Below are 13647 nucleotides of genomic sequence, written 5' to 3' on the forward strand. Positions count from 1 at the left end.
GACAGATATTTTAGGTCCCTCGAGGCTCCGTTCAAAGAGATCCCACTGTACTTGCATCATTGGTACTTGATGTACAGCACAAACTACCATTCATCACCATAAAGGAAGGGAAGAGGAAAAAGAATAAATATATTGGTTGCAAGTGCATCAGCTCCAAAGGTTGTGAATCAGTAAATGATTTACGTTACCCGTTTGCTTGTCAAACAGCTTTCGAGATGTTGCAAGCAGCACTGGAAATGATGACAGCTCCACCAACATCCGGCACAGGCTTGCGTATGCCGTCTGCATCCTCTGGAAGCCATGCAGCAACTCCAGCTTCACTTCACCCACTTTCACCATTTTTCGTGACACTTTCGGTAGGTCTATGCTGCGATAGGGGTCAGACGGCTCCTTTGCTGCCACAGATTCAAGGAGACGTCGAAGCTCATCTTCTCGCACAAAGGCTGTCATTCTCTTCTTTACTAAGACTGAATCAAACTGCACTACAGTTTGCGCTGGTTCGGAGAGCAGCCAAAGGCTGACAAATCGTACCAAGAGCTGCTGAAAAGAGTGCATGCAACGCAGAATCACAGACGATGCATCATCAGACCCTATTTGGCTTTGTTGGTTAACCACCAAAGGATCCTCAATGGTAGTTGCAATACTTGGCTGGACTTTGTAAAGCAGGCGCGAACAAAGGGATAGTGCATGTTCCAGTTCAACTGGGGCAAGAGATCCACAGTGGTCAACGAGCTCTTGGCTGATGTTGTGGAGGAGGTCAGGGAGGTGCTCAGTTGGGGTTTCCACGTAGGTTTCCTTAAAAGACAACCAATCTATGGTGTAAGAAGGTGGTTTAATAAGATCTCAATACAATCAACAGTATAATATGCAGCATGTGTATGGTTTCCATATCACGTAACAAAATCTAAAACACTTCAAATGCTGAAAAGAAAGGCTACGGGATTTATGCGCATGCATATATTCTTGAAACGATTCAGTAACAAAACTGTGCCAGAAATTAAATTTTGAAATTCTGAATATGAAGATCGATAATTACTGTCCAAAATATTTCAGCAATGCCCAGACACTAAACTACATATCTGTTGTGAACGTAAAAATAGAATGTACGCGAGCGTGTGTAGGTTTGAATAAAGTAACACTTCCGCGAGGTTATTCCAAAAGTTGAGGAGCTGCTTGACAGCTTTTTTTTCTGGGTGCCCCTTCACTGTATTTGTGTGGGTGAAAATAAACATGATTGATTGAAGTAACACATTATCACTAGAGTAAAAAAATAGACCATAAGCCAGGGGTTATGATGTTTATTACTGCGTAACACTGGCTTGCGCAACAAATAAAAACAAAATATAACAAGAAAAGGACGTTTCGACGCCTGTGCGTGCGTCCTCATCAGCTTTAAAAAACGTGAAGGAACTGTTCGTGAGAAGGGGAAACCCTTTAAAGCCTTGTAGCAGTCCGGTAGAGGCCCCTTGTGATGATTACAGGCATTGTTGTCACTATGAATGTGCCATGACCCAGGGAATTTCCTGACTCCCCATCTGTGTTCACGTGACAATGTCTTTACATTATCAAAATCGAAGGAATGACCTGTTTTTTGTACATGCTCAACAAGTTTGGTGCGACGATTCTCTGCAGGCGGGTTCTTGATCTGGGCTTCGTGCTCCTTCATCGTGGTGGCTTTCTTTCTTCCTGTTTCCCCTATGTAGCATGCGTCACAGTCTGTACACTCTATCTCGTAAACAAAAAAACTTTTTTTCTACGTTTCTCGAAACGTCCTTTTCTTGTTTATCGTTGTTTTCATTTGTTGTGCAAGCCAGTGTTACACAGTAATAAACACAAGAGTCAGAAATATTTAGGAACTTTTTTTTTTCTTCCAGGTGTAAGAACTTTGTATTCACAAGAAAGAAAAGAAGGAAAAACGAAATATCTTGATTGTCAATATCGGAAGTATGAGTTGTTGAATAATATTTATGCAACACTAAAGTACCTTTGAAGGGACAGTTGGGCCTGCATTCAATTCTAAGTTATGTGTTGATGCCACATAAAAGATTTCATTCAACGGTACTACTGACACAAGAAGAAAAACTAACAACATATACACATCTGTGGTTTTCGTTTTATTTCGTTGATGTACGATGACGTCCTCACAAGACAGCAGCCTGCCAGAGATAACAAAGGTGTGTGACTGAGGTGATGATGATTGAGGATTGTTTCGAGATGGTAATAAATTGTAATTAGCGAGCATGTCTGTTTGGCAGAACAAAAACCGGAAATTAGTGACAATACATTATGGCAGCAAACGCATGGCTAACAGAGCAATCAGCTACAGTACAGCATGCTTATTACTATCTTCAGTATAACTATACACAGTTGTACAAACACAATCAAACCTCGTCACAACGAAACGCGATACATACCGAAATTCGTGACACAGCAAAATAATTTGGATTCCCCTGCAGAGGGCCATTGGGACCAATGTATTTTAACTCTTAGAACAATGAAATACTTTTTAGCCAACACCTCGATACAGCGAAAAAATGAGATAAGGTTTACGACCCCTAAGCCGAGTGCAGTGTTACGTAAACAAAGGGCAGCATCCTGTTCCCATGGCGAGGGAATGGCACTCGCAATTAGGGTGAGAAGGAATCTGTACCTACAAAAGGAAGTCTGAGTTATTGGAAGGTTCCTTCCAATTCCTTCTGAGCTTTTTCCTTTCCTAGCGCCATTGCAAGCAGTAGTGACAAGTGAAACAAACCACGTTCTCTCAGCAGTGTCATTTCTGGACAGGACGGTTCAGCGAAAACTACTGTAGTCGTGAATGCAGAACATCAGAAGAGAAACGTGCTGTCACTTGAACACAAAGACATCATCTGAGCAGTGACTTCCGGGAGAAGAAAGGTGGACACTGCGAAGGAGTACGCCGTGTCACCAAGCACGCTGTACGTGTTGCCATCGTGAGCACGTGGGAAATGCTTTGTTCCCACGGAGGCGAACGTGACGGAATCAGCCTGGATGATTTTGTTGACGTGGGTAAAGATGTCGTAACAACGGAGAGCCTTAACCGAAGCGGAGATAGTCGGGGCCCCCTGCAGGCAGGCACCACTGACAACAATGGCGACGAAGAGCGCAATGACAAAGAGAACGAGCTTGTGTGCCGATGGCTCATGAAGTGGTTGATGCCATAGATTCAGAAAGTTTGCGGGATCACAACAGGATGTGAAGAAAGCTGTGGAGGCTTTGGTGGCGTACGACCACTGCGTGACACCGCATCTTCTACTAGACAGAGACAACAATAACAGAGACACGAATAACCACCTATTTCACGCAACACCACATTGCCATAGGTGCCCTTTGGCCCTATATTTGTCGACGTCATTTTTCACAAAGAGCCATTACCGATCGCGCTACTAACGCGAACCCTTACAGTTCGACATCTTTGATTCCATACAACAAAGGAAAACAGAGCCAGAGTTTCGTTATATCGAGATAAACGTGGTAATTACCACAATTTCGCGCGTGTTAGCCACGGCTTATGCGCAACTTTTTTTTTTTTTCACAGGCGCTCTGAGGCTTATCTACAGGTGTGGCTTATCTGATGACTGTTTTGCCCTGGTATTTTCCCCATACCTCAGTTTTAACGAAAGCGACGACAGTGTCTCTGGAACAGCACCGCCTTGCCAATGCACAGACAATGCGTAACAGGGGTGCAATCAACTTTGAGTAGAGTGACCTTCCTGCTGCCTTCCCCCAAGCAGCTTTAACGAAAGGGGTGACAGCGATTCGTGTCTTCTGGAAAGCCACTGACCCATCCATCCATAAAAAACACACCACAAGGGCACAATCCGACCATGGTAGAGCACTAAAACTGACCAGTTTGTTGTACACTATGCCTACCCTGAGGTATGGACCACAGGGTTTATGGTTTTTTTCATGGTCTCCTTAGTCTCATAAATCAGTTGCGTCGTATTGCACAGAGAGCTGAAATTTTCGAAACATTCCTAAAAACAGGTCCTGCAGCTTATCTGCGGGGTGACTTATACGTAGAAAGTGACTTTTTCGGGTTAAACCCGATTCTGCCCAGTTATTCCCCCCCAAACTGACCTCCCACCAATTCGGGTTAAACGCGATTTCTCCCCGAATCCCAGTCACTATGAAATCCTCAAGTGATGTTTCTACTGAAGACGAACAAAGGTTGCCATGTGTAACACATGTATGATTTGGTCACTTACGTTCCTAGCAATACATCCATGTGTGTCAACACTGTCTATGCCTTCGGGCATTACTTCGGGCAAAAAAAAAAAGAGAGAGAGAGATTAGGAAAGGAACTAATAGACAAGAGGAGAAACAAAAAACACCCGATAACACCCGAAGGCACAATTATCGCCCGATTTCTCCACGAAAAACAGATTTAAAAATAGCACCCGATTTTTATTCCCCCCCCGAATCTGAGAAAGGCATTTAACCCAAAAGAGTCACTCCCTACTTATACGCGTGAAATTACAGTACATGTAAACAAGACTTCAACGTAACGATTGTCAAGAAAATGCTCGCTCACGTGTACTAATCGGAATTCTCCTGGCAGCTGGTAAAACCACAATAACAGACGTAAGACTCCATTTTTCTTATTGAAAAGGGTAGGAAGGAGGCACATTCAGGAACCATATCATTGAACAGTGGAACATCAGGAACATCATCGAAGTGGGAGCGTGGTACAGTAGACCCTCGTTATAAGGAAGTCGTCGGGACCGGAAAGAAATTCGATATAAGCTGTATTTGTGTAATTTGACCAAAATTGTGCGGAAATTGCGCGGGAAATTTCAAGAAGACAATGAGAAGACCAGTCTTGCAAACCTTTATTGTGGTGAGAAAAAGCTCATAATCTCATATTGCCAGGTGGTATTGCAGGGCGGCAACAGTGCAACTTCCAGTTTCTTCAGGCACTGCATAAGTGTGTAGCCACCCTCACCACATTCAACTTTGTCGCGCAAAAGACGAAGTGTGTCACGGGTTTCCGCCGTCGATGGAACTTCCCGTGGTCCGTCCTCAGAGTCTTCGTTTGGACTCTTTGCACCCAACACAATGTCGACGATTTCCTCATCCGTGGTGGCACCAACAACGGGCACGTCCCCATCCACGAGCGCAAAAGAATCGAATACCCTGGTCCATGGGTTGTAGGGCGGACATCGTGTTCGCTGGCAAGAACTCCAAAGTGATAGCCATCAGATGTTTAATTTTGCCGTGACCGGGGCAATTTTCAACGACAAACACGACGTTGCGCTGTTCAGCAGCAAACTTGCAATCCAGAAGTCGCACGTAGTTGTCAAAAATGGCCACCGTCATCCTTCTGCCATTTCGGCATAGTACAGTTTCGAAAGTTGCAGTACAGTTCGCGTACAGTACAGTTCGCGGCTTTTCTACCTTGCTGACTACCAGCAAGGGGAGCTTACGTCCTCAGCGACATTTGCCTTTGCGATGGCAGAGTTGGACCGTTGACCCTTTTCTTCTTGACAGATGAGGGAGAATTTCTGCTCCAAAGTTAAAGCACCTCCGTACAGGCCTGGGTGTTTCTTTGGTGTTATGCCGAAAGCAAAGTAACACTTCCCCTCCCAACCGCTACGGGCACATCACATGCACGTGCACGTACGCGACCGCTCTCACTCTCCTTCGTGCGTTCTAAAGGGAAACAACGAAAAGCACATGTTGTAGTCTAGCGTGACTAAGTCGTGGGATGTTGCTGACGGTGGGACTCTGCAGCAAGGTGCTCCAGAGTCTTGCATTTTCGTACTATGCGGAGCTGGCTCGCGGTAAATTTTGAATAAAGTGGTTCAAAATTCACGCATTTCGATCGGGACCCGGTGAAGCTTCGAAATACATAAGCGATAATTTGTAAAAAGCGATTTTGTTCTAACGAGGGACTACTCTATGTTTAACCGTGCATAACGACTGAGATTATGTGCATGTATGGCAGAGAGCATGACCTTCAAGTGCTTGCAAGTATAGTAGTAGAAATGCTCCATTCCACCAGAGATCACCTATTGTCTGTGTGGGCACGGAAAAAATAAGGGACTGATGCCAACGCCAACAAGATTACCGTAATTTCACGCGTATTAGCCGCGGCTTATGCGCAATTTTTTTTTCTCATGGGCACTCCGCGGCTTATCCACCGGTGCGGCTTATCTGATGACTATTTTGTCCTGACATTCTCCCCATGCGCCAGTTCTAACAAAAGGGCCGACAGTGTCTCTGGAATAGCACTGCCCTGCCGATGCGCGAACAGTGCGTAACAGGGACGGGTCCACATTCGAGTAGATTGATCCCTGGTGCATTCCCCCATGCAAGCAGCTTTAACGAAAGTGGTGACACTGATTCGCGTCCTTTGGAAGACCACTGACCCATCAGTCCATGAAAAACGCTATTGGCACACTATGCCGACCCCGGAGTATGGACCACAGGGTTTATGGCCTTCTCTATGGTCTCCTTTGTCGCACAAATCAGTCGTCAGCTCGTATTGCCCGCGGCTTATCTGCCAGAAAATTTTCAAAACGTTCCTGAAAACGCGTCCTGCGGCTTATCTGCGGTGCGGCTTATACGCATGAAATTACGGTACACAGATTTTGCTTTTCTTACCGCATCAGACTTCCGCTACATTAGATGATTCATCGACAATTACGCTTACTTTAGCTCCCAATAACTACCTTTGTTTTTGGAACTGTTTGCTTCTCAAACATCTTCTTGATGTACTAGTCAGACAGTTGCTTGGCACTGGGCGTTGTTTTGGCGGCAGCTCAGTACATCTGGGAACTTAAGTACCCAGTCTCCAGCAGTTTTTTGCTGCAACCCATTTATTGCACCATAGGACAAGCTCACCAGTGAACGTATCCAGAAAACGTGGGAACAGGATCCCCCTCCTCTCTGATTCGGGGAGAAATCGGGCATTGCCCGAACCACTAAATGCGAGATTTAGGGGGTAAATCTGGGGACAAATGGGGTACAACCTGAAAAACCTCAGACACTATCTATGTATATACAGTGGAACCTCATTAGCGCGTACCCGCATAAGCCGTAGTTCCGGTTTAGAAGTAGTCATTCGGCTTCCCCGACCGAACACCCATTGAAGTCAATGCATTTCATGACCGCTTTACACGTAGCATTTCTTGACGCCTGTGTCGCTTATCGCGTACCATTTTCGTTGGTCTGTTCTTACGAAACCGGTCCTTGCGAATGCGGGGGCGGAAAAAAAGCCTGTGGGCTTCTAGAACACGCGGGGATTGTTTCCCATCCTCCCCATATCTCCCCTTTCTTATCTGTAATCTCCTTCATTCTGGGAGAAAGAATGGGGGTCATGACCTGGCAAGGTCATGCAGGACCACATGTCAGCTTGGGATCTTTCTTTCTTGGGACGCTGCCAGTAAGCGTGTTGCGCATAGCTCGGCGTTTCGGCAGTTTCGGGCCTTCGAAGCTCACGATCACAATCATCTGATAAGGCGTGAGATCGGCATGTCGACCTTCACGTGAGTTCGTAGCACGGCCCGATCTCACGCCTTATCAGGTGATTGTGACAGTGAGCTTCGAAGGCCCGAAACGGCGAGCTATGGTTGTGCGTCGCTTGTTCGTTCCTGCTGCAATATCGTACAATGGCCAAGCCTCGCGTTTTGAGCGTAAGGCACGTAAAAGAGAAGGTCGCGACATCAGCCGAATTGACGGACTACGACATTATCGCCGCTGTTGCTCCCGAAACGGCGTCCAACTCTGATGGTGACGAGGACGACGTGCCGTGCCGAGGCCGGCGTATCGCTCAACAAAAATCACGGATTTCTGCGTTTGAGCGTGAAGTAAAGATCGTGAATTGGTGGCTTCTATAACGGCATGCGTTTTTCGGGTTTCTCGTGACGATAAGTGACATAATTAGTAATTTTCGGTTATGACGTAGTACCACTTTGCACATACTTTTCCCGCGTCCCCGCCAGGTACGCGCTAACGAGGTTCCACTGTATAACGTAAGTTGACGGTCTGCAGCCAACATAATTTTGCAAGAGACAAAAGGTGTTCCAGGTGCAATTCTGCAGTGAGAATACATTCTCTACGATTTTGTCCGTGTCAATTATGCTGCAATAGCTTACTTTGCATGCACACTTAACTTGGGACAAAAGTGGGATACGATCTGAGAACATGTAATTAAAAATCCAGTCTTACCAAGGATATGACATCAAGCAAGAACTCTGACAGTATGCAGAGTTCTGGTAATGAGGGTGTCCCTGATCCAACTTGTGCCACCAGTCCTTGAGATAATGTTCTGTCAGGGTGTTTACATGCTTCTCGAAATCCCTTGGCAACATATCCCCACAAATAGGTTGGCTCTAGGGAACTGAACAAGAGATTGGCAGTCTTCACAAGTTCAAAGTGCGGCCGGTCATTCTGTTTCTCTTGTTGTGAACGCGCCAAGGATCCCTGGTTGCATTCATGGTAGAGAGACCTGTAACACACATCTCAGATATGTTACACAAAATGGGCTCTGCAAAATGCCACACAACAAACTGTCACTCGCTAACTTTTACTATCTTATCCAAACTTTGGTGCAAGAAATAATATAATCCTGCGTTTCTTTCGATTGTTGTTGACATCAAAATTGGCACAGTAATTGGAGATGTTATTGTAGGTAACTGGGAAGATATTTCCGAAGCTAACAACCGATTTGTCACATCATCTATATGTAGACACAAGTATATGACTAGTCATTTATGTTTAATGCATAGGATGAAACACTTTCTGCTGTCCTTCCACTTACAATGTGAGGTACAATTTTTCAATATTTTCTTTCTTTTCAAATTTTGCATCGAAGGAATAATAGCTAAAAATTGGCCACATCTGAGTTTCTTTGCTAGACAAGACAATTGCAGTGAAAGTTCTTTACCTGAATACATCAATTAAGATATCATCCAGAATGACAGTAGTGATCTCTTGCCTGTCCATCAGGCTTATGAGAATTCTGTACGGCCAAAATATAGAGAAGCTTCCAGAAAGCACTGGCGCTGTCTGTAACTCATTTGGCTTTTGCTGCAAATACAGTAAAGAAAAAAACGAGTCACATAAGCTATGTATTTTCAGAAAAAGCTCGTTGGCTTGTTTCCAAGCAAATACTACATTTACTCGGCTAATTAATGCACAGTTTTTACCCAAGCATGCTTTAGAATGCCAGGAGTAAATCTCAACATGTGAGGTTGTTCTGCTAAGCAATGAAGGGACTGCACTCATATTAGGGCCTTTTACGATGATCTCGAGAGTCATCAGGTACTGCGCTCGATTCCTTCACAAACAGTCTGTAAATGAGAAACTTTCCAAAATTTTGCGAGACTGCATTTGGCCATCTGCTTCATATACAGTTAGTTGTCAAACATTTGTTTGTTGCTATTTTCTTTTTTTGCTTCGAACAAAATTATCCTCACAGTTAAATCACACAACCTCGGAGCAAAATTTATATTTACAACGAATGCAACAACTCAGGGAAAAGAGACGCTACACGGTACTGGCCGTGTATGAATGAGAGAGTGAGTGAGAAAGATGTAAGAGAGAATGGGAATAGCGTGGTTGGTTGTCCGTCCCCCCCGTACTTGAGGCACTCAATGGCTCATGGGAAACAGAGTGCTGGTGTGGTGTAGTGGTAGCATATCTGACCGGAAATCAGAAGACCCAGGTTCGATTCCTGGCGTCAGCGCCTCTTTTCTCTGAGTTGTTGCATTCGTTGATTTCCGGGCGTATGAGGCTTACATGTTTGTGTCATCCCTAAGTGTGGTCTGCCTCGGCCAAATCTCGTTGGTTATATTTACAGACTGAACGTCTAGACTTCGTACGCTTGACTACTAAGCAGCCCGAAAATTGCCTTGGAGCGCCACTCAGCGGTAGCTCTAATTGCAACTGGGTAGGCGGTGAGCATGTGGGTGCTGGCTGCAATGGCTGCTGTTTTGTTAGATTGTTATGCGACTTTTTAAGAGGGTGCCCAGCGCATGTACAGAGTCTGTGAAAGTCACTCTAGTACGGATGCTTGCCAAAGATTTTCTTTATGAGGAAAAGTACCACGATGTCACAGCAACGGGCACAGACAACTATAAAGTAAATGTACGTGTGAAATCTTCAAGAGCATCAGGATCGTTTTGGATCCAATTATAACTGGTAAACATACAGAGGTTCGTTATTTGTCTTCAATGGCAGGTTCCATCGATGAGGAGAATTCTGTGTCTTTGTCAATCTGCATATCTGCATCACCGCAACTCACAAATGCAAAAAGGACCAAAAACTAGCTGCAAGTAACCTGTGTGTCTTTTAGCCTTTGTACTGCAATGTTTTTCGAGCCATGTTCAGCATTATGAATTACACGAGCTCGACATTGATTTTACTTCACACAATACTAATACAGCTACGAAGCATACAGCCAAGTCTCAATTTATCTACTCTCAATTGACCAATTTGCTCGCGTTGTCCACTGTGCCCTCTTTAGAACTTCCTCACTCCAAGCCTCAATTTCTGAGACCCTCGTTTTATGAAGCAACTATCCAGGAGCATTAACCGTTCCTAAATTGAGGGTTCACAGAAAGAGGCCCACAGCTAAAAATTGTTCCGGCAGTCCCTCCGGAGATCAGCATTCCCTCAACTTGAATTTAACCCTTAACTCTGATTCACTGAGGGTAATTATTGTCACTGAAACATTCATTACGTTAACCAGTGTTGATGAAACCGGGCCTGGTCAACTACAGGTACGTACTACTATAACTTGTTACTCAAACCTGCCCAACTTTGTGTGCTTCCGGATATTAAGGTGAGAGTACACCAAGCTCTAGAAGTGGACCAATGTTTTTTCGGTTGATAGATGTTGACCACACAATTTTTCCGAGACTTCAGCGACAGCCGCTCGCGTTGCTGTTTGGCACATGCTGATACCCATTTTGCCTGTGAAGGAAGATCTTGACACTTGTCGATATCTTCGTTTTCCATTGATCCACAGAGGCCCCCATGTTTCAACCACTTACCCAGTTGGAAATGGCCTTCACAGAAGGGGGCACCACTAGTACTCCGAAACTTTAGTGCACAGAGCCTATTACAGATAGCGCAGTGACAGCACTGACAGTTTCGAGCACTCAAATGCTCAGTGATCTTCCAAGTGGTTTCTGTTTTATAGCCAAACATATGGCAAAAATATCTGCAACCCATAGCAATATGGTTTTTGGTCAGGAACAGCAGCACCTCACCAGAGTGCGGAGGTGGGTAAATGCCCTCATGATCTTTGCCCTCACCTCAATTTTCGTTGCTGAGCGACATTGGGCTCGCTTAATGTTACATTCACAATGGCGCCGTTACTGCAGCTGTAAGAAACTGGCTCAACTCCGTTGGGAAAGATTTTTATGAACGCGGTGTACAGTGTTTTCTTCAGCGCTGGAGGAAACGAATTGCCACTGGAGATGTTTATGTGGAAAAATGAATAGCTGCAGCTGAAGAATTGCTCTAGTAAATGCTGTAGGTGTCGCCCCTACATCTTTATTCTTTTCTCATTAAAGGCAAGGAGGCATTACTTTTGGAGCAACCATAGTATTATGTAACACTGCGACTTTACTGTAACACTTAATGCAGCAAATTCCTCTAAATAACCAATTTGGTCACAGTGTTGGAACTACTTGACATCAGAAACACTTACACTGAAAACATTGCGCAGTGCTTCTAGCAGGAGGGAACTTGCATGAGCATAGAAGTAGGCAGAAGTTGACACTCCAGTGGGAGATCCAGGCTCACTGGAAGGCGAAGCTGTTTCTGAGGATGGTATGCCACTGGCTGTGGTTGACCCATCACTACCAAACAGCCATGCAAATAGTCTCCTGGAAGGCAAAAAAGGTACAACTGCTGACTGATTCTTTCGAGCCATAGAATTAGCCCAGATTTTTTTGTCAAAGGGAAACACAGGTGAAATGTAACTGTCCTGAGGCTGATTTACACAAACTTAGAAACACAACACAAGCCTGAAGGTGCCTAAAAGCATGAGACATTCAAATATGGCAGCTGTAAAAAAAAGAAAGCGTCAGGAATCAAACCCACAAATTACTGGTCAAGTGTGCTAATGAACGTCCTCCCGCGTGTTCTTATTCAGAAGTGGGTCTGAAAACTGTACTGGGCATGAGCAGAAACAGAGACATGACCTCTGCCAGCACATGTAACATTCAGCCTCATTATTTTAATGTTCCTTCCTATTCTGCTTCTTGTCTAGAACTTACACCGCATATCTTAACCATTTCTAGTCAGGATAAGCATTTTTGATGCTCGGTGAGCCTGCCTGGAGGACTGGATCATTCACACAATGTGAGTTGGACAGATTAGTGAGAGGGCAAAGACACTGAATGATGAAATGAATCGAGAATAAAAAGACAGAAAGAAAGAGAAGGGAGAATGTACTTGCTCATGAAACGTTTAGTAACAACCAAGGCACATTTCTGATAATTTGTACCTTCGGTGCACTTTTGGAAGACACCTCATTTTTACCTACACGTGGTGCCATGTAGTGCCAAATGGTTTCATAATGTGCGAGACAGTGCTCTCTGCTGCACTGCTTTTGGAGAACAAATGCTCTGCAACATGCATATGATGAGCTTCCTCTAGTGTTCAAAGGTATTCCTTCGCCTTGTTCTACCAAAAGCTGTGAGAGTTTATGTGAAAAAATGTAGGACAGAAAACTGCATCTTCCGCCATTAGTCCTGAAATCTAATATGTACTGCTGCATTTAACATTATGTGAAACAATGCCGTGTACAGAACTACAAATGCACAACCCCTGATTAACTGTTAAGTGTTAGTTTTTTTTTTTTTGAAACGCAAACTTACCACAAAATTCCCATATTAGTCATCACACCATAAATATCAACAGTGCATCACCTTCGGAGTTGACTACTTTAGCTATTCAAACCAAAACTTTTTTAATATATTCAGATGTGAGGAGGGTGATCCCCAACGTGCACTGATTTTTAGACGGTGACACCACAGCGCATAGAGTAAATTGGGATCATGTAAGCTGAAATAAATTTCAGACATGAGTAGTTGAAAAAGATTTCACTAGGGACTAAGTACTTTGCATTCATGGAAGCACAGGCTCCTGAAATTTAGCAACATCTGCTGCGATGACCACTTTGCATCATTCGCACCCTTGTCAGGGCCTCCTAAGGTCCTGAAGCTCGTGTGTATTCTCAGAAAATTCAATTTGACACTGAATGAGATGTTGTATCTCACAAGAAGCTGTTTCAATCAGTTCGAGAGTTTGCACGTGGGGCTAGAAGTCCAGATCAACGAAAGAAAACTGCCAGAGGTCCTGTATTTACATGTATTGAAAAAGACTTTACGTCTGCAAAGATTGCAGTGGTGGACGTGGAATAACATCCTTGTCGTCATCCGAGCCTTTCATTGGTAATTCAAGAGCTTGACAAGCAATTATGTCAACTATTATTTAGGCTCAAAATTCAAAGTAATTGTCAACATTAGTGCGTGTGTATTGAAAGCATCATCGGAACGGATTGTAGTCACTGACAGCTCCAACCAAAGCCTAGCACTCTGTAGTGCAGCTGCAGACATTCATGCTGGTACTCTTTCATACTGTTTTTCATATAAAAAAGAACAGCATAAC

General features: G+C 44.3%; 1 protein-coding gene and 1 non-coding gene across 3 annotated transcripts in view; one reads left to right on the forward strand and one right to left on the reverse strand.

Annotated features, from left to right (window-relative positions):
* LOC135371587 (protein dopey-1-like) overlaps nucleotides 1-13647 on the reverse strand; it is a 98975-nt gene that overhangs the window by 70308 nt on the left and 15020 nt on the right. For both annotated transcript variants that reach the window (XM_064605574.1, XM_064605573.1), the window contains exons 6-9: nucleotides 11681-11858; nucleotides 8909-9051; nucleotides 8191-8470; nucleotides 189-795 (exon numbers count right to left, since the gene is read on the reverse strand). In XM_064605574.1, coding sequence (XP_064461644.1) covers nucleotides 189-795; nucleotides 8191-8470; nucleotides 8909-9051; nucleotides 11681-11858 — 1208 coding nt within the window. The remainder of the gene's footprint in view (nucleotides 1-188; nucleotides 796-8190; nucleotides 8471-8908; nucleotides 9052-11680; nucleotides 11859-13647) is intronic.
* Trnas-gga (transfer RNA serine (anticodon GGA)) lies at nucleotides 9639-9709 on the forward strand. Its single transcript has one exon. It is a non-coding gene; the product is annotated as a tRNA-Ser (tRNA).

This window comes from Ornithodoros turicata, unplaced genomic scaffold (assembly GCF_037126465.1).
Source record: "Ornithodoros turicata isolate Travis unplaced genomic scaffold, ASM3712646v1 Chromosome113, whole genome shotgun sequence".
Classification (NCBI taxonomy): Eukaryota; Metazoa; Arthropoda; class Arachnida; order Ixodida; family Argasidae; genus Ornithodoros; species Ornithodoros turicata.